Genomic DNA, 27,889 nt, shown 5'->3' with positions numbered 1-27,889 from the left:
AGGTATGTTCGACATCCCTTGACTACGGTCAGCTGACTGGTGAGCACTGAATATTCCTGTTAGTATTTGTGAGCTGTGAATATTATGAGTATTCCTGAGAATATTATGAGTATTTCTGTGACTATCCATCAGCCTTTGTGTAACTCTGTACCTGGGACCAGATTCACGAAGCTGTTATGCAAGCACTTACGAACCTGTACATCTTTTCTCAATCTTGTGGGGGCTTTGTTTACAATTATTAAACAGTTAATGCGCTCCGAAGCACCAGGAGGCTGTTTATAACAATAACAACAGTTGATTGGCAAGTTTTCATGCTTGTAAACTGTTTAATAAATGTAACCAAAGCCGTCAAAGATTGAGGAAAGATGTACATGTTCGTAAGTACTTGCGTAACTGATTCGTGACTCTGGCCCCTGTGTTCGTAAGTACTTGCGTAACTGCTTCGTGACTCTGGCCCCTGTGTTCGTAAGTACTTGCGTAACTGATTCGTGACTCTGGCCCCTGTGTTCGTAAGTACTTGCGTAACTACTTCGTGAATCTGGCCCCCTGTATTCGTAGTTACAGTTATCAAGGCCTAAGTACATGAGAAGGATTTTGTATTCGCCTCAAGGCTGTTACAGCCCCTTGTAACAGCCGCTACAAGGGGCTGTTACAGTGCTTGTAACAGCCATCTTCCGTGTACTATTATGCATTTTGTATCACAATTTGTATAGCAAATACATTACTGTATTTATTTAATATGGTTGAGGAGATGATTTAGAAATTGGGCAGTGATGAATTAAGTGAGTTCCACTGTGGAAAAATGTGTTCAGGGAGATGAATTAGGCGGCTTCCACTATAGGGAATAGTGTTTCTGGTTCAGTTCTGAACAAAGTGAATGTTAAGTTCAGATATGAATCATCTATTCATAATGTATACCAAATGAATAGAATGCATTCGAGTTATTTTTGGAGGCTACGCCTAAGGGATTATATATAGACTTAAGGAGAGGCGGGCCTATGAGATGATAGATATAGGGAGGGGTTGATTGATAGATTCGCCACTTCAGACACAGTCTATCGAAGCGGGTGTGTTCTGCTTAAGTAGCAGTGGGTGCTTGCTTAAGTAGCAGTGGGTGCTTGCTTAAGTAGCAGTGGGTGCTTGCTTAAGTAGCAGTGGGTGCTTGCTTAAGTAGCAGTGGGTGCTTGCTTAAGTAGCAGTGGGTGCTTGCTTAAGTAGCAGTGGGTGCTTGCTTAAGTAGCAGTGGGTGCTTGCTTAAGTAGCAGTGGGTGCTTGCTTAAGTAGCAGTGGGTCCTTGCTTAAGTAGCAGTGGGTGCTTGCTTAAGAAGCAGTGGGTGCTTGCTTAAGAAGCAGTGGGTACTTGCTTAAGTAGCAGTGGGTGCTTGCTTAAGTAGCAGTGGGTGCTTGCTTAAGTAGCAGTGGGTCCTTGCTTAAGTAGCAGTGGGTGCTTGCTTAAGAAGCAGTGGGTGCTTGCTTAAGAAGCAGTGGGTACTTGCTTAAGTAGCAGTGGGTGCTTGCTTAAGAAGCGGCGGATCCTTGCTTAAGAAGCAGTGGGTGCTTGCTTAAGAAACTAAACAAGATTGTGACACCAGACTGGGATCATAATTTGGTTATTTAGGCAATTGATGACTGCAGTTAATGGCGGGAATTCAGCACAGATGGAAGTAGGAAGAGCAATTCTAGAAGTCTTTCATAAACATAATTGTCAAGGTACTATTCGGTAGTCGGAGCAGTAGTCCATCCGGTAGTCGGAGCAGTAGTCCATCCGGTAGTCGGAGCAGTAGTCCATTCGGTAGTCGAAGCATAGCACTAGCAATCATAGGTCATGCAAATTGTCCAAAACCAAGATAAACAAATGTAACAAATGCTCGAGAGATCTTTTGAGAACTCCTGAAAGATCAACCCATCAGGTCGACAGCAGAGTTCAAGCGAGGTCTCTACGAGTCCAAAGCAGTAGGGAATCTTCTTTTTCATAGAGTCCAGCTAGAGCGAGAATAGAACCGGTGATTGAACCCAGCTAAAGCCGAGCTAAAGCCGAGCGCTGAGACCGACGGATGAGTCGGAACTCGTAGTCGACCGACGCGAGAATTTCAGCGTCTGTGTAGACTCCTTCGTATACCCAGCTCCGATCTCTAAACTAAACGCCCTCTAGTACTCCAGGGTAAACTAGTAACCACTTCAGGGGCATGGTAAACTGTCTGGCGCTTTCTCAAGACGAAGGCGAGGGCGGAGAAGGGAACTTTTAACTCTAGAACTGTAGGGTGGGGATTCACAAGTCAAGATTGTGGCTCGCTGGAGTCAAAAGTCATTAGAGTTTTAAGTGTCGTATAAGGCAAGTGCTCTTAGAGTTGTATGTGACACTTCAAAAAAGTGTAGCTATTGAGGTGTCGAATGTACATAATTGTTTATTAATATGGAGGATAATAGCAAGTACTATATCCATAAAAAAATAATAATACTAGCAGCCTACTAGCAGACGTGACTCAGAGCATAATTATCTCTTAAAACCAGTAGAAAAAGACGTATTATGCCTGGTTGGACTGATCACGTTAAGGAATTCCAAAATAGATTAGGTGTTTTATCTACCCAATGAGTACCTTAAACTCAGTGCCTTAAGAGTGGTATTTTGTACCTCCTTGAGGTTACCTTGAGGTGCTTCCGGGACTTAGCGTCCCCGCGGCCCGGTCGTCGACCAGGCCTCCTGGTTGCTGGACTGATCAACCAGGCTGTTAGACGCGGCTGCTCGCAGCCTGATGTATGAGTCACAGCCTGGTTGATCAGGTATCACACCCCTAACAGTGTTCTGCAGTCTTTAAATAATCCGTCACAATTACTGTGTGACGTAGCTTGTAATATTCACAGGAATGGAATTTTTTGCCAGTGATATTAACTTATTTAGTAATATATATATTTTGTGTGGATCACAACACAACTTTAGATCACAACACAACTTTAGAACACAACACAACTTTAGATCACAACACAACTTTAGAACACAACACAACTTTAGATCACAACACAACTTTAGAACACAACACAACTTTAGATCACAACACAACTTTAGAACACAACACAACTTTAGATCACAACACAACATTAGAACACAACACAACTTTAGAACACAACACAACTTTAGAACACAACACAACTTTAGATCACAACACAACATTAGAACACAACACAACTTTAGAACACAACTTTAGAACACAACACAACTTTAGATCACAACACAACTTTAGAACACAACACAACTTTAGAACACAACACAACTTTAGAACACAACACAACTTTAGATCACAACACAACTTTAGAACACAACACAACTTTAGATCACAACACAACTTTAGAACACAACACAACTTTAGATCACAACACAACATTAGAACACAACACAACTTTAGAACACAACACAACTTTAGAACACAACACAACTTTAGATCACAACACAACATTAGAACACAACACAACTTTAGAACACAACTTTAGAACACAACACAACTTTAGATCACAACACAACTTTAGAACACAACACAACTTTAGAACACAACACAACTTTAGAACACAACACAACTTTAGAACACAACACAACTTTAGAACACAACACAACTTTAGAACACAACACAACTTTAGAACGCAACACAACTTTAGAACACAACACAACTTTAGAACACAACACAAGACAACTATGAGGTCGGAAAGCATGACTTGGGACATCGATCGGACACTGAAGCTTGCAGGAAAGAACACACTGACTATGGCTTAGGATCATTATTATATAAATATTAAAGAAAACATACAAATTAAAGAGATTGCTTTAGATTTTGCTTTAGATTTAGAAAAATTGCTTTAGATTTAGAAAAATTGCTTTAGATTTAGAAAAATTGCTTTAGATTTAGAAAAATTGCTTTAGATTTAGAAAAATTGCTTTAGATTTAGAAAAATTGCTTTAGATTTAGAAAAATTGCTTTAGATTTAGAAAAATTGCTTTAGATTTAGAAAAAAAACTTAGAAACGCCCCAAAGTCGTGAAAGCTGCGGTATTGGAAAACTTTCTCACACTTGATCTTAAATGATCTTTTTCTTTTTTTAATGAATGAAAAACGAGAATTTTAATATTTTATTATTTTTATCATTTAAGCTGTGTATGTCATGAATCCATCCATGAGGGGGCCGGTCGGCCGAGCGGACAGCACGCTGGACTTGTGATCCTGTGGTCCTGGGTTCGATCCCAGGCGCCGGCGAGAAACAATGGGCAGAGTTTCTTTCACCCTATGCCCCTGTTACCTAGCAGTAAAATAGGTACCTGGGTGTTAGTCAGCTGTCACGGGCTGCTTCCTGGGGGTGGAGGCGTGGTCGATGACCGGGCCGCGGGGACACTAAAGCCTAGTCAACAGTATTTGATGATATACTCATTGACCTTCTACCTGACGAACCACACACCACTGACTTTCAATTGGTGTTCATTGATGATTACTCAACAACGTGTTTGTCGTCTGATATGGGAAAGCGCCAAGCCATTACGACTATAGAGCACTGGGAAGGGATCAGGATAAGGATTTAGGATGAGACGGGGGGATAAGAACGGTGCCCCAACCACTTGGTGGACGGTCGGGGATTGAACGCCGACCTGCATGAACCGAGACCGTCACTCTACCGTCCAGCCCAAGTGGTTGGACAGTTTGGCTAGGGAGTGGAAACTGCAACTTTCAGAAGACAACTGTTTCTGCTCTGGATGCTTCCAAGACATTTGTCAGACTTGAGCATTCCAAACGATTTAGAGTTAAGTGGTTCAGTAATTTAGTTTGGTAGAAAAGAGTGTATTGTTATCACTAAATACCTATTCATCTCTTATCAGGTGTGTAAATTAACGGTGAAATGGAGTAATGTCCAATTTGAAAATTACCCTATTAATTAAAGGTCAAAGAAGTTGCTCCTTTTAGTCCATTATTATTTATGGTCACTTTTGTAACATTGTTCAATGACTTGTGAACCAGTTGACCCCGGGTGTCGCAGAGGTGAGTGAAGCTAGAGGAAGTGGTTTTGAAACCTCAGTAGGAAGTTGTCTCTCTCTCTCTCTCTTGCGGGCCGCTCCAAGCACCAGCCTAGTGGACCAAACTCTCACAAGTTGAGCCTGGCCTCAGGCCGGGCTTGGGGGAGTAGAAGAACTCCCAGAACCCCATCAACCAGGTATCTCTCTCTCTCTCTCTCTCTCTCTCTCTCTCTCTCTCTCTCTCTCTCTCTCTCTCTCTCTCTCTCTCTCTCTCTCTCTCTCTCTCTCTCTCTCTCTCTCTCTCTCTCTCTCTCTCTCTCTCTCTCTCTCTCTCTCTCTCTCTCTCTCTTTCTCTCTTTCAGTTTCGACGTAATGAGATTCCGAAATAGGTCAATATGACACGCATAAAATCACACGCAAAGATTCCTGTTATGAGAGACAGGTTCTGTCAGTATGGAGAATGAGAAGGGATGGGGGTAGGCTTCCAACGGTCTTCCAGTCTCTTCCTTTCTTACACTCCTTTCTCCTACTACAGTCTTTCACCACTCTCTCCCACTCTTCCATTTTTTTTCCTCCCACCACGGTTTCACTCTGGGTGACACTCGGGTCTTTCACCACTGCTTTTCTAATTTTCCAGCGGTCTTTAAAGAAGCACGTTAAGGGGGGGGGGGGGGGGTTCGGGCGGCAGTTGGCGCTGCGTTCTTCGGCTCCCGAAGTGACGGGTCCAGAATGTTCCAGTTGTCTGTGGAACTTTTGATTTCTCTCTCTCTCTCTCTCTCTCTCTCTCTCTCTCTCTCTCTCTCTCTCTCTCTCTCTCTCTCTCTCTCTCTCTCTCTCTCTCTCTCTCTCTCTCTCCCTCTCCCTCTCCCTCTCTCTCTCTCTCTCTCTCTCTCTCTCTCTCTCTCTCTCTCTCTCTCTCTCTCTCTCTCTCTCTCTCTCTCTCTCTCTCTCTCTCTCTCTCTCTCATATCTATCAGGACACTCATCTACCGGGATACCTATCTACCAGGATATACATTTATACCAGAATACTATTAATCTACTGTATGTTCAGGGACTTCTGTCGAGGCGTCCACATTACCAGGTCTTACAACTACCGGAATGCCCCATCTACTAGGATATCCATCTACTGGGATAACCTTCTACCAGTACACCAATCTACTAGGACGCCTACCTACAAGGTCACCCAGCTAGTAGATCATCTACTAGGACACCGATATATTAGAATACCCATCTGGCAGGCATCCATCTACTACGTCAGCCGTCTATATATATCTACCAGGAGAACCCAATCTACCAGTGCACATCTATCTACCAAGTCATCCAGGCCGTCGCTTTCTGGCCAGGTCATGTCCGGAAGGGGGGGGGGGGAGGAGGGAGGGGGTCAACTCTTGCGGTCATACTGAGTCACTTCCTGTCCTGGACAGGTGATCCTACCCCGTCTACCCCCCACCACCCCCTTCCCTGTCACATTCCCCCCCCCCCCCTCCCTCCTACTTCCAAGAAGCCATCCCTCCCCTCCCCCAACCTCTTAAGCCAAGTCAAGGAGCCTGTTTCTCTGTTACTTGGCGTTCATTTTGGGTTCTTGGTTGCTTTTCGTCTGGGTTTATTCTCTCTGTTCCTTATCTACCTGTTCCTCATTCTCGTTATTCATATCTTCTTTTTCTCTGTTACAGGGTCAGTCCCTATCTCTGTCTCCCACGTCATTCCTTCCTCCTCTCCCCTCATCATTATCATCTCTTCATGCACTCCTCTTCCTGTGCTTCTTCTCCTCCTCCTTCCCCCCCCCCCCTTCCCTCTCCCTCTCCTCCTGCTTGCCTCTCCCTTCCCATCACCATCTGCTCTTACTCTTTCGTCTACCAGCTCTTCTGCTTTCGCCTCCTCGTCATCTAAGCCGCCCCTTCCTCCTCCTCCTCTGCCTCCTCCTCTTACCACTACTTATCCTACCTCTCCTCCTCCTCCTCCTCCTCCATGCCCACCTTTCGTCTCGTGTTTTCCCTCTTCCTCCCACACGCCTCCGCAGAGCTCGTACAAACAGCAGGACAATTGGTCATCTCACTGGCGGCCGCCCCCGCGCCCTTGAGGTCGCTCCCGCCAAAGTTTGAGCGGGAACGCCTAGCCGCCGCGCCAGACTTTACGCGGCAACGCAGAGCCGCCGCGCCCTGGGGCACGCCCAAACAAGCGGTAACAATTACCCTGTCTTGGTAATTAGCGTTTTCCTGGTGATTAGGGATCAATTTATCGAAGACCGACAGCTCGTTAAGGAAAGAATTGACACGTCAACGGGACTCAGGAGAGGAGAAGAGATGGCGGCGAAGGGCGGGATGTTTAGTGATTGTGGGTTTTAGTTAAGTTACTCCCGTCAAGAAGTTAATTTATGTCGTGCTCCCGTTTTTTTTAATTTAGGACTTATTACCTGTTTACCGGGGAAGCAACCTACTTTGGGGGTGTAAATTGGGGCGGTGGGTGTACTGTGAGGTCATTTACAAAGGGGTGTTGCTTACCGTAACAGGTTGGACCTCCAAGTTAACGCGTAAATTCAGGGAAAAGTCATTTGCATTACGCCCGGATATCCGTCATAACATGTTGTGTTGCTGATGAGAGTACCTGTCTCTCACCTGTCACAGTTGGTCCTCTCTAAAGTGCTTTGTGGGTAAAGCAGTTTACATTGTTTGAGCTCTTTTGTTCAACCTGCATTATACGCTAGGATATATATATATATATATATATATATATATATATATATATATATATATATATATATATATATATATATATATATATATATATATACATATATATATATATATATATATATATATATATATATATACATATATATATATATATATATATATATATATATATATATATATATATATATATATATATATATATGAGAGTGTGAGACAGATTAAATATTTAATATAATAGGATTAAAATATGAGGCGACCTTGGAGTATTTAATGTATTCGTCCTCAACCTGGATATTAATATTATCTCTTTCTGCCCCTCCTCCTCCTCCTTTTCTCTCTCCTCCTCTTCTGGCACTGTCTCTCGTGGCACCATAGTGCCTCTTGGTACCGTCACAGGTGGCGCCGGGCCGCCGAAGCCGGTCAAAGCCCCGCGGGAGCCGGCTGCATGGTGGCCCGTGGTGCTTCTCCCTGGCGATCTTCGAAGCTGTATCCGGCTGACGGCGGCCACTACGCAGTTGCCTCATGGAGGGGGAAATGCCCCATGGTTGTCTCAGGGGAAGGTGGCGGAGGCTTCCAATATACCCCCAGGGGAGGTTTGGGAGGCTTCCTGGCAAGCTAGAAAGGCTTCATTTGTACGACGAAGGATATAAGCCAGGTAGTACCGTGTGTGTGGTACTACGGTACAGGGCATGGGGAGTACCCCTGTGGAGGCAGGGGAGAGTACCCCAGGAGAAGTACCCCAGGGACCGTTGAAGGACCAGTATACAGCCCCTGACCCTAGGTCATTCTGCATTTCTCATCTTCAACAAACAGTACTTCTCCTAATCTAAGCAAAAGTGAACAAAATAGCCAGAGAGAGAGAGATTACTGTTAGCTACAGTGTATTGTTTAGTTCAAGCACTGCAGGCAGCTGATGAGCCAACCTGTCCTCTTAAAAAGAACGTCGCTTTTGGCCGTTTGCCGTATGGCCGAATTTGGACGTAATTTGAAAATGAAAAAAAAATTAAAATAAATTTGGGATTTCTTTTTTCAACAACAGTAAGTTAAGGGTCCTCTGATAGGGTAGGTGGGCAGGAAATTCTCATAAAGTTTCAAAACGTTATGAAAAACGTGAATTTAAAGTGTCCTCTTATAACCTCTGCGCGTAAGGCGGACGACTCAAATAGAAAACGGAACAGAACGTCACTTTTGTGAGTCGATTTCATTTCAAATTACGTCCAAATTTAGCCATATCGCGCATACCAGCCAAAAGTGACGTTCTTTTTAAGAGGACGGGTTGGATGAGCACACTTAACACTTGCCACACATCTCTGGGGACAGTGCAGGCTAAACCCTGGAAACACAAACTAAAACTGTCTTTATTTTCCGCTTGTTACAACTTGTAATAAGTTGTTAAATCTTGGCTTAGCGTGTTTATGACGTATTAGAACGTTGTTACAACTTGCTATATTGGTTGTTATAACTGGTTAGGAGGTGTTAAAACTTGTTCGAACGTTGTACCAACGTCGTAGTTTCGGTGTGTGTTTGGCGGGAAGAACAAACAAACATTCGCATCACCCCCTTAAGAGGTCATGCAGTGTTGCAGAAGAACAAACAAACATCACCGCACAACTCTGCAAGTATTGCAACGTTCACGGTAAACAGGAAACAATTTTTTGTTGTTTTGTTTTTACTTAAAACACACACACACACACACACACACTCAGGAATCTGTACACCTGTTGATTGACGGTTGAGAGGCGGGACCAAAGAGCCAGAGCTCAACCCCCGCAAGCACAACTAGATGAGTACACACACACACACACACACAGGAAGTAGCACACATCATAATTGGCGGGTGAGACAAGATATGTTGCCCAAGACGAATGAAGGATAGTTTGAGAATGAGATATGTAGCCCAAGACGGCTGAAAGATGTGTGAAAATGCAGTATTCGAGGTACACACAGACACAAAGAAACCCCCATGTGTACAACACATAAGGCAGCCTCCACCTCAAAAAAAACAAATCAACGCTTTTCCTACCCTAGCGTAAAAATGACGGTTATCTTGAGGTTATCTTGACATGATTTCGGGGCTTTTTAGTGTCCCGCGGCCCGGTCCTCGACCAGGTCTCCATCCCCCAGGAAGCAGCCCGTGACAGCTGACTAACACCCAGATACCTATTTTACTGCTAGGCAACAGGGGCATAGGGTGAAAGAAACTCTGCCCATTGTTTCTCGCCGGCGCCTGGGATCGAACCCAGGGCCACAGGATCACAAGTCCAGCGTGCTGTCCACTCGGCCGACCGGCTCCCTTTGCGCAAAGGTTCTGACGCTTTGGGCTAGGGCAAAACAGTTGCATTTCTTTACGGAGTGGGTTAAGTGAGTGGGAATGAACTCTTAACAACAGCAAGAACAGTTATTTGTTCTTTGGGGGAATGTTCACGCTACCTTCACCTCAAGGGGACGAGAGGTGTTCAGCGGTGGGGTGAGGGAATAACTTTTGTGGGGGGGAGGGGTACTGGGGGGGTTATGGAAATAGGAGGGGGTGTTGGGGTTATGGAAATAGGGGGAGGTACTGGGGGGTTATGGAAATAGGGGGGGTGCTGGGGGGTTATGGAAATAGGGGGGGTGCTGGGGGGTTATGGAAATAGGGGGAGGTACTGGGGGGTTATGGAAATAGGGGGAGAGTTAGGAAGGCTTTCCGTTCCACTGTCAATACTGACCCACTTCATCACGACAAAAATGTTCTAATTTGTTCTTTTTGTGTGTGTGTTCACTGCTAAGAACATTCTGACGGATGTTCGAAACTCTTTATTGTTCTCTCTGGCGGATAATGTGAGGCGTTTGTTCATTTGCTTACCCTGGGTGTTCAATCTTGTGTTATTCATCATCTTAACGTGGGAGATGAGTCACGGGGATGTTATTCATCAGTTTACCATGGGAGATGAGTCACGGGGGATGTCATTCCCCAGTTTACCATGGGAGATGAGTCACGGGGATGTCATTCCCCAGTTTACCATGGGAGATGAGTCACAGGGGTGTCATTCACCAGTTTACCATGGGAGATGAGTCACAGGGGTGTCATTCACCAGTTTACCATGGGAGATGAGTCACGGGGGATGTCATTCCCCAGTTTACCATGGGAGATAACTGATATGTGCCGATTTCTGGTCTGGAAAAACACTTAAATTGCGTCTACGCAATTTGCTATAATTGTAAAAGAATTATAACAAACAAACTAATTACATCAATAATAATAATAATAATATAAACTGGTTTTATATCATTATCAGCAACTGTATATATCATTCATGATTTTATATATCATTCACTATTCTCTATTATCACGGTCATATATAATTCATCCTTAAGATGTACGACAATAATGAAGTATATTGTGAATTATAAAATCGTTCTGATTGGCAAAATAACTCTGATTGACGGGAACAAAGTTAAGGATTATTTTGGGATTATTTCTCTCTCTGGATTTATTATTTTAATAGTGGGATGAACTTAGGATCTTGGGGCCAGATTCACGAAGGCACTTACGACACCTGTACATCTTTTCTCAATCTTGTGGCGGCTTTGTTTACAATTATTAAACAGTTAATGAGCTCCGAAGCACCAGGAGGCTGTTTATAACAATAACAACAGTTGATTGGCAAGTTTTCATGCTTGTAAACTGTGTAATTAATGTAACCAAAGCCGTCAAAGATTGAGGAAAGATGTATACGGACGTAAGTGCTTCCGTAACTGCTTCGTGAATCTGGCCCTTGAACTATAGCGAAAATGTCTTGTGTGTGTATGTCTTATATATATATATATATATATATATATATATATATATATATATATATATATATATATATATATATATATATATATATATATATATATATATAAATGTAATGAACATGAAAATTCATGTCTTACAAACAAACAAAGAAAATCCAAACAAAAACAAACGATCCGAGGTTTGGAAAAAAAAAATACAAGAACATCGCCATCAATGAAAAAAAAAAACATTTTTGGGGTGGAATTGAGGTGGTGAGATTATGGTGTAATGGTGCACGTGGCAACATTGTCCTTGCATTTGCACCACACACACACACACACACACACACACACACACACACACACACACACACACACACACACACACACACACACACACACAAGTATCAAGGCCTTTGATACGGTACCGCACATGAGACTGCTATACAAACTTGAGAGGCAGGCAGGAGTAAGCGGAAAGGCCCTAGTATGGGTGAAGAACTACCTAACAGGAAGGAGCCAGAGGGTAATGGTAAGGGGCGAAAAGTCGGACTGGCGAACAGTAACAAGTGGAGTACCTCAAGGATCGGTGCTGGGACCAATCCTCTTTCTAATTTACGTAAATGATATGTTTACAGGAGTGGAATCATACATGTCAATGTTTGCAGATGACGCAAAATTAATGAGAAGAGTTGTGACAGACGAGGATTGTAGGATCCTCCAAGAGGACTTAAACAGGCTGCAGAGATGGTCAGGGAAATGGCTACTGGAGTTTAACACCAGTAAATGTAAAGTTATGGAAATGGGATCAGGTGACAGGAGACCAAAGGGACAGTACACAATGAAGGGGAACAGCCTACCTGTAACGATTCGAGAAAGAGACCTGGGAGTGGATGTGACACCTAATCTAACTCCTGAGGCACATATAAATAGGATAACGACAGCAGCGTACTCTACACTGGCGAAAATTAGAACTTCATTCAGAAACCTAAATGAGGAAGCTTTTAGGGCGCTTTACACTGCCTACGTGAGACCCGTCTTAGAGTATGCCGCGCCATCATGGAGCCCCCACCTGAAGAAACACATAAAGAAACTGGAGAAGGTTCAGAGGTTTGCGACGAGGCTTGTCCCAGAGCTACGAGGGATGGGATATGAAGAGCGGCTGAAGGAACTGAACCTTACGACACTAGAGAAAAGAAGGGAGAGAGGAGATATGATAGGGACATATAAAATACTCAGGGGAATTGACAAAGTGGAAATAGATGAAATGTTCACACGTAATAATAACAGAACGAGGGGACATGGGTGGAAACTGGAAACTCAGATGAGTCACAGAGATGTTAGGAAGTTTTCTTTTAGCGTGAGAGTAGTAGAAAAATGGAATGCACTTGGGGAACAGGTTGTGGAAGCAAATACTATTCATACTTTTAAAACTAGGTATGATAGGGAAATGGGACAGGAGTCATTGCTGTAAACAACCGATAGCTAGAAAGGCGGGACCCAAGAGTCAATGCTCGATCCTGCAAGCACATATAGGTGAGTACATATAGGTGAGTACACACAGTCTTCCACGGTGTCTAGTTATCAGACTTCCTGTCCTCTGAGCTTACTACACAACAAGATGTCCGCCCCTGTCCTATGAGCTTAGTACACAGCAAGATGCCTAACCTAACCTAACCTAACCTAACCTAACCTAACCTAACCTAACCTTCCTCTGTGGTATGAGCTCAATACACAACAAGATATCCTCCCAGCCAGTGTGTGTGTGTGTGTGTGTGTGTGTGTGTGTGTGTGTGTGTGTGTGTGTGTGTGTGTGTGTGTGTGTGTGTGTGTGTGTGTAATTACTCACCCAGACTGTGAGTAATTCATCAACACCTCAAAACCACTTGATCAACCACCACAGGCGACTGACACTGACCGCGAGACCTCCTGAGATGGCAATTTGATACCAGATGGTACGAACTACCTGTTAAGCTCGACGACTTAATTGAGGCGAGCTGGGAACAAAAACCGGGATGTGCTTGTTTAGGGACGAGGTGTGTTTGAACCTGCAGCAGCTGCAGGAAGCAGCAGCAGCAAGAGCAACAGCAGTAGCAGCAGCAGCAGCAGCGAGTATTACTAGCAGAAGCAGCAGCAACAGTAGCAGGACCAACAACAGCAGCGGTAGTACCAAGAGTAGCAGCAGGACAGAAACAGCAGCAGCAGCAACAGTAGCAACAGCAACAGCTCTCTGGTCACGACCCCTGTCTCTCTCTTCTGGTGTGGGGCTTCAAGGTCTACCACAAGTCTTCCCTTATATCTAGAGAACGGAAGAATGGCTCCTGCAACGGCTGATGAAAATTGCAAAATACTCCAAGAAAACGTGGATAAGCTCCAGATTAGGTCCCAAGATGGTTATTAGATTTAAACGCCAGCAAGTGTAAGGTGATGGTAATGCGGGCAGTGGACTAACTGGCCAGTGGACAAGAGACCAGCAGGACAATACTGAATAAACAAATCCACAAGGGCCGTGACGAGGATTCGAACCTGCGTCCGAGAGCATCCCAGACACTGCCTTTAATCGACTGAGCTACGACATGGACAAAGCTCTACGACATAGCTCAGTCCATTAAGGCAGCGTCTGGGATGCTCTCGGACGCAGGTTCGAATCCTCATCACGGCCCTTGTGGATTTGTTCACTTGATGCATCACGCTATTGTGATTTCTGTGTGTAATAATGCTCACAAGATAAGTGGCGCTGCCCAATAAACTCGCCCCTCTGGGCAAAATTTTTAAATTTAAATACTGAATATTTTTAATTCTTGTAAACATCTTTTATTAGAAGTGGTACCAAGTCTTGGAATTATTTAAGTCTCTCTGAACCCATTCTCGAAGATGATCTGAACTGCTGACGAAGGAGTCCACCACAGGATGTGGTAATTACCTGTAGTGGTAATTATTACCTGTAGTAGCACCTCAAGGTAGTGAGCCAGGATAACAATCTCCGCTTCAGAGTTAATTTCCAATATCTTAACGAAGCTTTAATGATTAACTTAATGAAGTTAATTATTAAATATCTTAATAATTGATACAGATACCTTAATGAGCATTTTTTTCCTAGTTTCCTTGGCTTTGAATCTTTGACTTCTAGCATTAAAACTCAACTTTGACTAATTGAAGTTAACTAAGGTGCTTAAGTCGCCTCGCAAGACCTGTCGGTCTGGTACCGGTGGAGATGTACTGCCCAGTTTAGTGCCATCAGTAAGTTCTTATTTTTGTACCTATGACGTACCTATGTACCTATGTACCTATGACGTCCCTATGTACCTATGACGTACCTATGTACCTATGACGTACCTATGACGTACCTATGTACCTATGACGTAACTATGTACCTATGACGTACCTATGATGTACCTATGATGTACCTATGATGTACCTATGTGTAAATCAAGAACAAAAGTGGTCCAGAGGCTGGCCCCTGTGGCACTCCCACTAACGCCAGGGAAAACTCCCCGGACAGGAATCTGCAGCCCCGCTCCTGTGCCAGGTAAATCCACTACGGGCTCGCCATAACCCGTGCTACTTTACAACTTTTGTTCTAAGTAGCTGAATCTATAACAACATGCATATCGGGAGATTACTCCATGATCGAACCCCCCTCAGCCTATTTCCGGGAACACGTCGAGTGAATTACAAACAAAAAATCCTATTTTCGAACATCCATGCTCTTAATATTTTTTGTTTTTGCTATGAGACATTAACGTATTGATATGTAACAAAAACAAATATTGCCACTGGGCAGGATGGGGCAGTACACCGGATGTCCACATAAGGCGAGTTAATATAATCTTTGTAATCCGCTGTTGGTAGTGAATTGGAACACACACACATGTCTTGTGTGTTGCTGAGTGATTCTTATCTTATAATGGCATGGCTGCCGGCGCACGCCAGAGGGCGCAGCAAACACTGTGTGTGTGTGTGTGTGTGTGTGTGTGTGTGTGTGTGTGTGTGTGTGTGTGTGTGTGTGTGTGTGTGTGTGTGTGTGTGTGTGTGTGTGATGCCCCCTTCCCTACTCGGGTGATGGGGCCATCTCTACTCACATCTCTGGGGCAGCCAGCGCTATTACTTGCACTTGTTAGGATTGAACTCTAGGAGCCACCTGCTAGACCATTCCTGCAGCCTGTTGGACGTCATCCAAGCTCGGATGACGGTATTATGGCCTCCCCCCACCCCCACACCCTCCCCTATGTCCTGTTCCCTCAGTCTTTCATAGTAACCCAAAGCCTTTAGTACAGGAACGAGCCTTGTTGCATATTAAGACGTTGAAGACGTGGTGAGGCGTCATTCAGACGTTGAACACGTCATGAGTCATCATTCAGACGTTCAACACGTCGTGAGGCGTCATTCAGACGTTGAACACGTCATGAGTCATCATTCAGACGTTCAACACGTCATGAGTCATCATTCAGACGTTCAACACGTCGTGAGGCGTCATTCAGACGTTGAACACGTCATGAGTCATCATCTAGATCTTGAACACGTCTTAAGTCTTATTTAGACTTTCAGCAAGTACAAAAGAGTGCGTCCGGCTGCCGGATGTGTATCAACAGTCTGGTTGACCTGAAGAATGGACTCACTTCACAGCAAGAAGTTTGAAAGGACAACAGAAAGTTGACCAAACCACAACTCAGAGATTGGAGTAGCGACGACTTTTCGGTCCGTCCTGGACCGTTATTAAGTCGTTATCTTGAGGTTATCTTGAGATGATTTCGGGGCTTTAGTGTCCCCGCGGCCCGGTCCTCGACCAGGCCTCCACCCCTCAGGAAGCAGCCCGTGACACCTGACTAATACCCAGGTACCTGTTTTACTGCTAGGTAACACGTGCATCAGGGTGAAAGAAACTCTGCCCATTGTTTCCCGCCGGCGCCCGGGATCGAACCCAGGACCACAGGATCACACGTATTGTGTGCTGTCCGCTCGGCCGACCGGCTCGTGTGTGTGACTTGTATGAAGTATGTTGACGAAACCACACACTAGAAAGTGAAGGGACGACGACGTTTCGGTCCGTCCTGAACCATTCTCAAGTCGATTCATTCTTATGTTCAGCCCCGTTATTGTGACTCATCGTCGACAACATTAAGACTTTACAACAGGAGGAAACGCCAGGGAAAGACTACGCCTACAGAATGTACACTTTGTAACGAGGAAGGAAAATAGGCTTACTTAATGAAATTATTATTACGAGATAAAGAGGAAGAAATAGGCTTACTGAACGGGAATATCAAGGTCTTGAAAGTAAATGTGTATATGATACATAACGAAATCTGCAAATTACACAATTTGTATAGCAGTATAATACTGTGCTGCATACATCTTGGACATGTATATGAGTGGGATTGGGTGGTTATAGATAGGAGCTGCCTCGTATGGGCCAATAGGCCTTGAGCAGTTACCTTTGTTCTTTTGTTCTTATGTTCTTACGTATGATTGTACAGACACTGTATTAATTGGCCATTGTTTTCTATTTATTTTTGTATTTAGTGCATACACCCCAGATACATCCATGCACTGACATATATGCAAAAATATATATACATATATATGCGAACAAGCCTGAATGGTCCCTAGGACAATATGCAACTGAAAACTCACACCCCAGAAGTGACTCGAACCCATACTCCCAGGAGCAACGCAACTGGTATGTACAAGACGCCTTAATCCACTTCACGCCTTAATCCACTTCAAATAGCTTAGGCTATCACCTCATTATGTCCGGTCGTGATGGTCAAGTGGATTAAGGCGTCTTGTACATACCAGTTGCGTTGCTCCTGGGAGTATGGGTTCGAGTCACTTCTGGGGTGTGAGTTTTCAGTTGCATATTGTCCTGGGGACCATTCAGGCTTGTTCGCATTTGTGTTCCTCACGTGTGCCCCAAAGAATGAGGTGATTTGGTAAAATACATATATATATATATATATATATATATATATATATATATATATATATATATATATATATATATATATATATATATATGACAGTGTCAAACCTCGAAGGAAGAATTGAAACAGGCATTTCCTTAAGTACTTTCGAATATTAATACATCTTCAGAAGGAATATTAATATACGAAAGTACTTAAGGAAATTACTGTTTCAATTCTTCCTTCGAGGTTTGACACTGTCATATATATATATGTATATATATATATGACATTTTTCATCACCTGTTAATTTTCGTGATTTATACACATATGTATATATAAATATATAAATATGGGATATTCATATACATGAAAAACGTAGTTCTGGTGAAAAGAGCTTGTAGATATAGAGATCCAAAATTATACATAAAAAAAACATACAGTTTGTTATATAAATTATTTTTATTTATCTCTTTATTTGTAAATTCTATGTCGATTTAATATTTTCAATATAAATTCTAACACGATTTAATATTTTCAATATAAATTCTAACACGATTTAATATTTTCAATATAAATTCTAACACGATTTAATATTTTCAATATAAATTCTAACACGATTTAATATTTTCAATATAAATTCTAACACGATTTAATATTTTCAATATAAATTCTAACACGATTTAATATTTTCAATATAAATTCTAACACGATTTAATATTTTCAATATAAATTCTAACACGATTTAATATTTTCAATATAAATTCTAACACGATTTAATATTTTCAATATAAATTCTAACACGATTTAATATTTTCAATATAAATTCTAACACGATTTAATATTTTCAATATAAATTCTAACACGATTTAATATTTTCAATATAAATTCTAACACGATTTAATATTTTCAATATAAATTCTAACACGATTTAATATTTTTCCCCCTAATTTACATATTTTACGATACATATTTTTTTCTTCCAAATTATAAGCGTCTGGGAAAAATTATTCGAAAGTTCACGCTGAAAATTTGTCATTGAAAAGTCTGTGCTTCCCCCCCCCCCCACTCCCCACCCCCCACTCGGTCGCTGCTTCAGACCAAAATAGGCGAAATAGGGCGACAAAATTTACATATCGTTAGCTATATAACAATTCAAAATGACACATAATTAAACTGTGTTTTTTCTCCATTTTCCTATTTTTTTTAATCCTTCCCAAATCTGTAAGAAACGAATATATTTTCTCGAGTCAAAATATATTTTGGAATTGTTCTTATATTTCAATCGAAATTGGGTTTTGAAATAATATATTTGAACGAGTGGAATCGTTCTCTACTTGAAGGAAAATAATTAGACACAGTAATAAGGCCTTTTTGGCTTTCTGTTTTTAGTCTTCTTGAGATGATTTCGGGGCTTGGCGTCCCCGCGGCCCGGTCCTTCGCCTTGGTGAAGAGATTTTTCTCCTTTTTGCTTCCGATTTCCATTCTTTTATCCGACTTTTGTCGTCGCCTTCTTTCGTTTGGTAATCTGTTTTAGTGTGTCTGTTTTAGTGTCATTCCTCCGTGGTCCTTCTACGGTTCTCTTCATCTTTCTCTCTTTCATCCTTATTCTGTTGCCTTCATTCTTTGCTGTTCCTTTTGTTAGCGGTGTCTTCTCTGTTCCTCCATCTTCTTTGCTGCTACTGTTGCTGCTGTTGTTGCTACTGTTGCTGCTGGTGCTGTTGCTGTTGCTGGTGGTGGTGCTGCTACTACTGCTGCTGCTGCTGCTGCTGGTGGTGGTGCTGCTGTTACTGTTGCTGCTGCTGGTGGTGCTGCTGTTGCTGCTGCTGCTGCTGCTGCTGGTGGTGGTGCTGCTGTTACTGTTGCTGCTGCTGGTGGTGCTGCTGTTGCTGGTGCTGTTGCTGCTGCTGCTACTGCTACTGTTGCTGCTGCTGCTGCTACTGTTGTTGCTGCTGCTGCTGCTACTGTTGCTGCTGTTGTTGCTACTGTTGCTGCTGCTGCTGGTGGTGCTGCTGTTACTGTTGCTGCTGTTGCTGCTGTTGTTGCTACTGTTGCTGCTGCTGCTGGTGCTGGTGGTGGTGGTGGTGCTGCTGCTACTGCTGCTGCTGCTGTTGCTGCTGCTGCTGCTGGTGCTGGTGGTGGTGCTGTTGCTGCTGCTGCTGCTGCTGGTGGTGGTGCTGCTGCTGCTGCTGCTGCTGTTGCTGCTGGTGGTGCTGCTGTTACTGTTGCTGCTGCTGGTGGTGCTGCTGTTACTGCTGCTGCTGCTGGTGGTGCTACTGTTGCTGCTGCTGCTGCTACTGTTGCTGCTGCTGCTGCTACTGTTGCTGCTGCTGCTGCTACTGTTGCTGCTATAGCTGCTACTGTTGCTGTTGCTGCTGCTGCTGCTACTGTTGCTGCTGCTGCTACTGTTGCTGCTATAGCTGCTACTGTTGCTGCTGCTGCTGCTGCTACTGTTGCTGCTATAGCTGTTGCTTTTGTGGGTTTCTACGATTGATTTTTTGTGTTATTTCATCTCCCTTTTGCTCTTAACACCACCGAAAGTATTGAATTGTTGCTGATAATACACTTGTAATATTTTTGCAATGTTGCTCTCAGCATTCTTTTAGCAGTGGTTAGAGTGACTGATCTTGATCTTAGTTGATCTCAACTTGTGGAACCAATTACCGCGTAACGTGCTGGAGGTGGGGTCCCTCGATTGTTTCAAGCGCGGGTTGGACAAGTATATGAGTGGGATTGGGTGGTTATAAATAGGAGCTGCCTCGTATGGGCCAATAGGCCTTCTGCAGTTGCCTTTGTTCTTATGTTCAAGGCACTGTGTTGGCTTGAGATTAGAGCTAATCTTGAGATCAGATTCGCTAATCCGATCGCAAGCCAACTCATCTGTGTTTATTTTTGCAGCTATAGCTGAGTTTATACTCAGTTTATACTCATATGATTATGTAATTTAGTTTATCTAAATTTTTCTAAAATTTTGAAGCTGTTTTTTTTTTTAGGGGGTTAGAAATAGACTAAGCTACTCTATCCCTTTGAGATGTATTTATTTCTTGTCTCAATAAACGAACTTGAACTTCTGTTTTTTGGGGGGAAATTCTGCATTTTTGTTTGTGATATCTTGAAATTCTGTTGCTTATCTCTTATCCTGGTAAGCATAAATATAACTGAGATTCCGGAGTTATATGCTTCCAAGAATGCTGAAGCTATATATATATATATATATATATATATATATATATATGTGTGTGTGGTATGGATATCGACAGTATATCATTGTTCTCTGGAATTAAGCAGCTATATCTTCGAATTACGCAGCTATATCTTCGAATTACGCAGCTATATCTTCGAATTACGCAGCTATACCTTCGAATTACGCAGCTATATCTTTGAATTGCGCAGCTATATCTTCGAATTATGCAGCTATATCTTCGAATTGCGCAGCTATATCTTCGAATTACGCAGCTATACCTTCGAATTACGCAGCTATATCTTCGAATTGCGCAGCTATATCTTCGAATTATGCAGCTATATCTTCGAATTACGCAGCTATACCTTCGAATTATGCAGCTATATCTTCGAATTACGCAGCTATATCTTCGAATTATGCAGCTATATCTACGAATTATGCAGCTATATCTTCGAATTGCGCAGCTATATCTTCGAATTATGCAGCTATATCTTCGATTTACGCAGCTATATCTTCGATTTACGCAGCTATATCTTCGAATTATGCAGCTATATCTTCGAATTACGCAGCTATATCTTCGAATTACGCAGCTATATCTACGAATTACGCAGCTATATCTTGAGCTTCTTGAACTTCTGGAATTCCCCCCCCCAAAAAAAACTGAGATATAGCTTGGCAAAAAAATATAGATTTAGCAGCAGAATTACAGAAAATGCAGATATTAATGCATAATTTTAGCTTCAAAAATTGTGTTAGCTATATCTCATATAGCTATAAGAATTTATATAGCTATATGGTGTAGCTGTGTCTCTGTTTTCTTGGATTCTGTTGCAATATCTCTGTTTCTTGAATTCTACAGCCGTGTCTGTGTTTTAGGAATTCAACAGCTATGCTGCGTCAGAGCCTATGTTGCTGTGCCTATAGTGTTGATGTATAGGCATAGTGTTGCTGTATTCTGATACATCAACGCTTTTCTGCTGTATCTGTTGTTCTGTTTGAAATGTGTCTGTTGCTCTCTAGTTGCATTCCTGTTTCTTAGCTGATGACTTAGTTTTGTTCCTGTTTCTGCTAAAAGCTGATACTTGCTTTCTTCTGTTGCTTCCGTCGATAACAGGAGGTCCTGCTACCGTTGGTCCCGTTGACTAAAAGTTCTGCTGCCGTTGTTTCCCGTTGATAGAGAGGGTGTTGCTGCTGCTTTTACCGTCGACAGAGGGTCCTGTTGATGGTATCACCGCTGATAAAAGTTCTGTTGCTACTGTTTCAGCTGACTGAAGTTCTGTTGCTGCTGCTGTTGGTTCTTACGGTCACTGGTGGCCCTACTGTTGTTGATAATGTTACTGTTGCTGCTGCCGTTACAGTGGTGGGGGGGGGTCTCTGCTGCTCCAGATATTACCGTTAACGGTGAAAGTTGGTTCCGGCATTACTGTTGACTGTGGCTCCGTTAGTTTGACTGTTACAGCTAACAGAAGTCCCTCCCGTGAGTGATTTTTGGTGCTAACAGAAATCATCGATAGTGACACCGTTGGTGCTCCTGTTACTATCAACAGTGACCAGGCTACCGTTGCTGCTTCGATACACCTACCGTTGTTGTTACTGTTCATGTTAAAGCTACTGTTGCGAGGCGGTGATATTGCTGCTGGCAGCGCTGTTGCCATTACTGTTAACGGTGACCCCTTTTTTTTTTATCTCCGCCGCCATTTTATACTTGTGTACGGTAGGGAGCCGGTCGGCCGAGCGGACAGCACGCTGGGCTTGTGATCCTGTGGTCCTGGGTTCGATCCCAGGCGCCGGCGAGAAACAATGGGCAGAGTTTCTTTCACCCTATGCCCCTGTTACCTAGCAGTAAAATAGGTACCTGGGTGTTAGTCAGCTGTCACGGGCTGCTTCCTGGGGGTGGAGGCCTGGTCGAGGACCGGGCCGCGGGGACACTAAAAAGCCCCGAAATCATCTCAAGATAACCTCAAGATAGCACCCCTTGGGGGTCTAATACTCTGGCTAGACATTACAATATCACATACATTTACCAATGTCATTTTTAAACCCTACCAAGAAAATGATATTGTTAAAATTTAGCTTCGCGAGAGGCAAGTAATTTTAGCTTCGCGAGAATTTTAGCTTCGCGAGAATAGCTTCGCGAGAATTTAGCTTCGCGAGAGGCAAGTAATTTTCCTATCAAATTAGTTTATAGAATTCTGAAGAAATTCTTATATACTAAATTGCAAACACAAATCAAGACTCCCAACCTAAGAAATTCGGGTTCTTCAAGTTAAAGAAATCTTAAGTTACTATTAAGATATTATTAAGTTAACTCACTAGTTAAAGCGAGTGTGGAGGTTCCTTGTCCACAAGGAACTTGGGAACTTGAAGAAACTTTTCACCTGATATATATTTTTCCTCGAGATTAATCGTGAAATTTGGGTTTCCCTGTTTATTTCCTGTTTTATTTTTTTTTTTTAATTCCTGTTTCAACAGGAAGCAAAAAGGTGTTTTAAGAGATTGCAACATCGGATTCTGTTTATTTTGTTTCCTTTAGGTGGTAAATTTTTTAATTAAATTGATGGGGGGTTAGCAATGTGTGCAGCTTGGGCTTAATCTTATGCTAATTTGTGTGTGTGTGTGTGTGTGTGTGTGTGTGTGTGTGTGTGTGTGTGTGTGTGTGTGTGTGTGTGTGTGTATTTCGAAATCTTCCACGAGGTCATGCCTGCTGTTATCATTGTTAAGTAGATGGGTCCTTTTCTTCAATGAAATTTAAGAAAATTCTACAATATATTTTCTTGATGCAATAATTTGTATTATTGCATCAAGAAAATGCAATAATTTGCATTAATGCAGGTGTAATTTTTTTTACTTAATCCTACAACCACAGGATTAGCTTTACTTATCTTAGTTTTCCTCCTAAGCTATATAAAGTAAATACAATTCAAATTTTATTAAATGGAACTTTTAATCTCTGTTCGGGTTATAAATGATTAGGTATTAAAGTTTAGTTCTTGCATGATTTATTTTTTTGTTTCAAGTAATTTTCCTATCAAATTAGTTTATAGAATTCTGGAGAAATTCTTATATACTAAATTGCAATCTATTGTGGAAGTTTCTACAATCCTAAGAGATTGTGGGAATATTATGCCAGCATTATAAAAAAAAATTCACATTAGCATTATATCAAATTTCCATTTTTTGGGTACCAATTTTTGGAGGTACCACTTTTTTGGGTACCAATTTCTGGAGGTACCACTTTTTTGGGTACCAATTTCTGGAGGTACCACTTTTTTGGGTACCAATTTTTGGAGGTACCACTTTTTTGGGTACCAATTTTTGGAGGTACCACTGTTTTGGGTACCAATTTCTGGAGGTACCACTTTTTTGGGTACCAATTTTTGGAGGTACCACTTTTGGGTACCAATTTTTGGAGGTACCACTTTTTTTGGGTACCAATTTCTGGAGGTACCACTTTTTTGGGTACCAATTTTTTGGGTATCAATTTTTTTGGGTACCAATTACATTTAAAAGGAAAATTTGGTAATATTCTAAGACACTTTTATCCACAAAGTAGTTTACACTTTTTCACTTGCAACTACACTATTGGAAACTATTTCAAATTTAGAGAACCTTTACACACAGAAATCACTATAGCGTGATCGATTAAGCTCAGCCGATTAAGACAGCGTCTGGGATGCTCTCGGACGCAGGTTCGAATCCTCGTCACGGCCCTTGTGGATTTGTTCATTAGAGAACTTTTACCTTTTAACCTCAGATCTAGTGTTGTGTGTCGTTTGAAATATTCGAACTGTAATGTTCGATACGTGGGAAATACCTTACGGAACTTTAAACACCGATATTTGTGAACAAATGCGTATGTCTTTATCAGTTTGTCCCCCTTAGGTAAGTGGCATTCGATTTGCCCCTTAGGAAAGTTGCATCCGACTTGCCCCTTAGGCAAGTGGCAATCGATTTGCCCCTTAGGAAAGTTGCATCCGATTTGCCCCTTAGGCAAATGGCATTCGATTTGCCCCTTAGGCAAATGGCATTCGATTTGCCCCTTAGGAAAGTTGCATCCGACTTGCCCCTTAGGCAAGTTGCATTCGACTTGCCCCTTAGGTAAATGACTTTCTAGATCACTGTGAGATAAAGAGCGACCTTACAACGATTTCGTTGTTCCGTTCACTAGTTCGACACTTTGAGGACTCAACATCTTGCAAACTATCTCAGTAGTTGGAGTGAGACATAAGATGTCCACCTCTAAGTTCTCCAATTAGTAATTACCATCGTCCTTGAGTTAAATATAACAAAATGAATTTCCCCTCTTTGGGGAATTGCAAAATCTTATGCTGAAAAGTATGAGTGAAAATTTACATATATACATCTTAAGAATAATAAGAGACATTTAAGCATCTTTATACATGATAATGGAGGCTTAGGAGTCTTAGGAGTTCAACAAGAATATAAATATATTCTTAGGAGTTAGTCTTAGGAGTTAAATATGATTAGATAAGATTATAGTTAAATAACATATTTGCATTGGCATACAACGGTGTATATCATAATACATGTATGGCATACATACGACCACGTGGGGGGAAATATGTGTCTTGGAAGGCGAAGATTAAGAGACAAGTTACATTGAAATGAATTTAAATGATTGATAATCATACGATTCAGAAAATTGTTTAAATAATTATGTAATCGACCAAGGCACGCAGCAAGAATTATTAAATCTTAAACAGATAATTGGAGTCCAATTTAGCTAGATATTCTATCTTAAGTCATTGGTAACACACAAGAAATAGATTACTAGAAGATGCATAAAGAAATAACTAATTTATATATTTAAAAAATATGTTATATGCCTCAAGAAAGGAATAAATTGTATATGTATTTAATAATAGATTGAACATATGCCTCTATAAAAAATAAATCATATATACATTTTAAAAATCAATTACACATGTGTCTCAATAAAGGAATTGTATATATAAATTTAAAAATAGGTTGAACGTATGCCTTAATAAAAAAAAGTCATATATGCATTTAAAAATAGGTTGATCAGATGCCTCAAATCCTTTTTGTCTGTAATGCGATGACTTAGGCTTGGACTTAGGCCTAATTTGGACAAAACTATCTGTTGATACTTTGAATACTTTGTGTATTGCGTTTGATGCCGTTGGTACCGTTGTCTGGTTCTTCTTATTACCGTTGTCCAGTTCTGTTTAATACCGTTGTCTAGTTCTTCTTATTACCGTTGTCCAGTTCTGTTTAATACCGTTGTCTAGTTCTGTTTAATACCGTTTGTGGCCAACTCCCGTTGGTATTCCTGTTAGTATCGATATTTCTATTGGTGTTCAGCTTCCTCCCCCTGTTGCTGCTGTTGGTATCGACTCGTTTCCTTTTGTTTCTGTTGCTTTTAAGCGTGCTGTTTTCTGTTGGTGCTGTTTCCGACAGATCTTCAAGTGCTCTTGGCGACATCACCGACGTTCCTGTTGCTGCTGCTGCTGCTGCTGCTGCTGTCAACCCGGCCTCTGCTACAGCTGACCTAACAGCAATGCTGCTTCTACTACTGATGATGTTACTGTAGATGCTGTACTTGCTGCTGCTTCTGCTGTAGTCATCGTCCCACTCCTGCTGATGCTGCTGCTGATGCTGCTGCTGGACCTGTGTTTCTGTTGCGCCTGCCCCCTTTAGCTCCTGTTGCCTCGCTCCTGTTGGATTTAAGGCTCTTGTTCACCCACCGTTGTTCCTGTTGGGCCCTTCACAATGGCTTTGTTCACTGCTGTTGGCTATAAGCTCTTCCTACTGATGCTGAAATGCTATCTTTGGCAATGTCTCTAACTCTTATTGAAAATGGTTTTGTCTCTATGATACCAATTTTGGCACCTTGTCTGTCTGCTACTTCTTCTGCTGCCCCTTACGTGATTGCGTACTTACGCGCTGCGTACGCAGTCAGTCAAAACAAGTTCTCTTAACTCTACGTGAGAATTTTGTTTCAAAATTACACACACAAACGATGTAGATCTATGTAACATTATGCATTTTTCAGATGTATATTAATACCTGGTGTGCGTCAGATGTGTATAATACCACGTGTTCGTCGGATGTGTATAGGAGGCAAGCGTCCTTGGGATTGCAAAAGGTTTATAGAGGATTGCAAAGGAAGTAAATTGGGAAAATGAACTTTGGGGAGTTAATTTTTCAATTTCCCTCGACAGTGAAGAAAAACATGAGAAATCATTAATTTTACCCTTTCGGTCATAGTCAACAACATATGTTTACATGAAAGACTGCTACCAAAATATAATCATATATATATATATATATATATATATATATATATATATATATATATATATATATATATATATATATATATATATATATATATATATATGTCTTGCAACTTCAGATATATATAGAAGTCTTGCATCTTGAGATGAATATAAATTAACATCTTAAACATCGTCCATCTTCTCTGCTTGTCACTTAACTCTTCTGAGTCTGCTCTTCTACTTAAAACAAGAACCTCAATGACCAGTTCACAAAACTTAACGATTATAGCAAAACAACCATATCAGGCCTAATCTCCAGACCCACTACAGCACCACACTACAACAACAGGCACCTACTGTATTTTGAAATTGAAATTGAAATAAATTTATTGAGGTAAAATACACACAAAGGGATGAGGTAGCTCAAGCTATTCTCACCCCGTTCAGTACATCGTGTTAATACATACATAGACACACATCACAAACAATAAACATATTACCAAACATTCTGAGAGATAAACATATACATTTCCTCCTTTACACAAGTAGTATGGTATCAGACGTACACACAAATACTTTTATGACCTAACAAACCTACTGTATTTAAGCACCCCCATCGTTACAATGCTCTGTTTACGGGATCACCATAGCCCGTGCTACATGGATACTTTGTTGTGAGTAGCTAAATGTAAAACTACAGCAACAATGCTCACTACAGCACCACACGACAGGAGTCACAACCATTAGGGAACAAATGGTGACAGCTCCACGCCAGGCCATCAGATTACAGTGTTCAAATAGAAAATTAGTGAGTGAGTTGAGTGGCTATTGTGAGGAGGCGACGGTGTCTAGAATAGTCAGTTTCCGATACTGTTGATCGGGTTCAGGTGATGGGTGCCTACTGCAGGTGACGGCCACCTGCTGGCGGTGCAGGGGTAGTGACCAGGTGAACATTGATACATTGTGTTGATCAGACCACACACACTAGAAGGTGAAGGGACGACGACGGTTCGGTCCGTCCTGGACTATTCTCGAGTCGATTGACCAGACCACACACTAGAAGGTGAAGGGACGACGACGTTTCGGTCCGTCCTGGACCATTCTC

The 27,889-nt window shown here is 41.9% G+C and overlaps 1 protein-coding gene across 1 annotated transcript in view; it reads right to left on the bottom strand.

Moving 5' to 3' along the window:
• LOC138354346 (salivary glue protein Sgs-3-like) overlaps positions 1–27,401 on the bottom strand; it is an 85,911-nt gene extending 58,510 nt beyond the window's left edge. Inside the window, exons 1-2 of the mRNA XM_069308505.1 lie at positions 27,383–27,401; positions 25,822–26,220 (exon numbers count right to left, since the gene is read on the bottom strand). Coding sequence (XP_069164606.1) covers positions 25,822–26,220; positions 27,383–27,401 — 418 coding nt within the window. The remainder of the gene's footprint in view (positions 1–25,821; positions 26,221–27,382) is intronic.
• Positions 27,402–27,889: the final 488 nt, after the last annotated feature.

This window comes from Procambarus clarkii, chromosome 62 (genome assembly GCF_040958095.1).
Source record: "Procambarus clarkii isolate CNS0578487 chromosome 62, FALCON_Pclarkii_2.0, whole genome shotgun sequence".
In the NCBI taxonomy this organism is placed as follows: domain Eukaryota; kingdom Metazoa; phylum Arthropoda; class Malacostraca; order Decapoda; family Cambaridae; genus Procambarus; species Procambarus clarkii.
The sequence above is the reverse complement of the archived record's forward strand: the minus strand, read 5'-3'. Positions and strand labels throughout refer to the sequence as shown.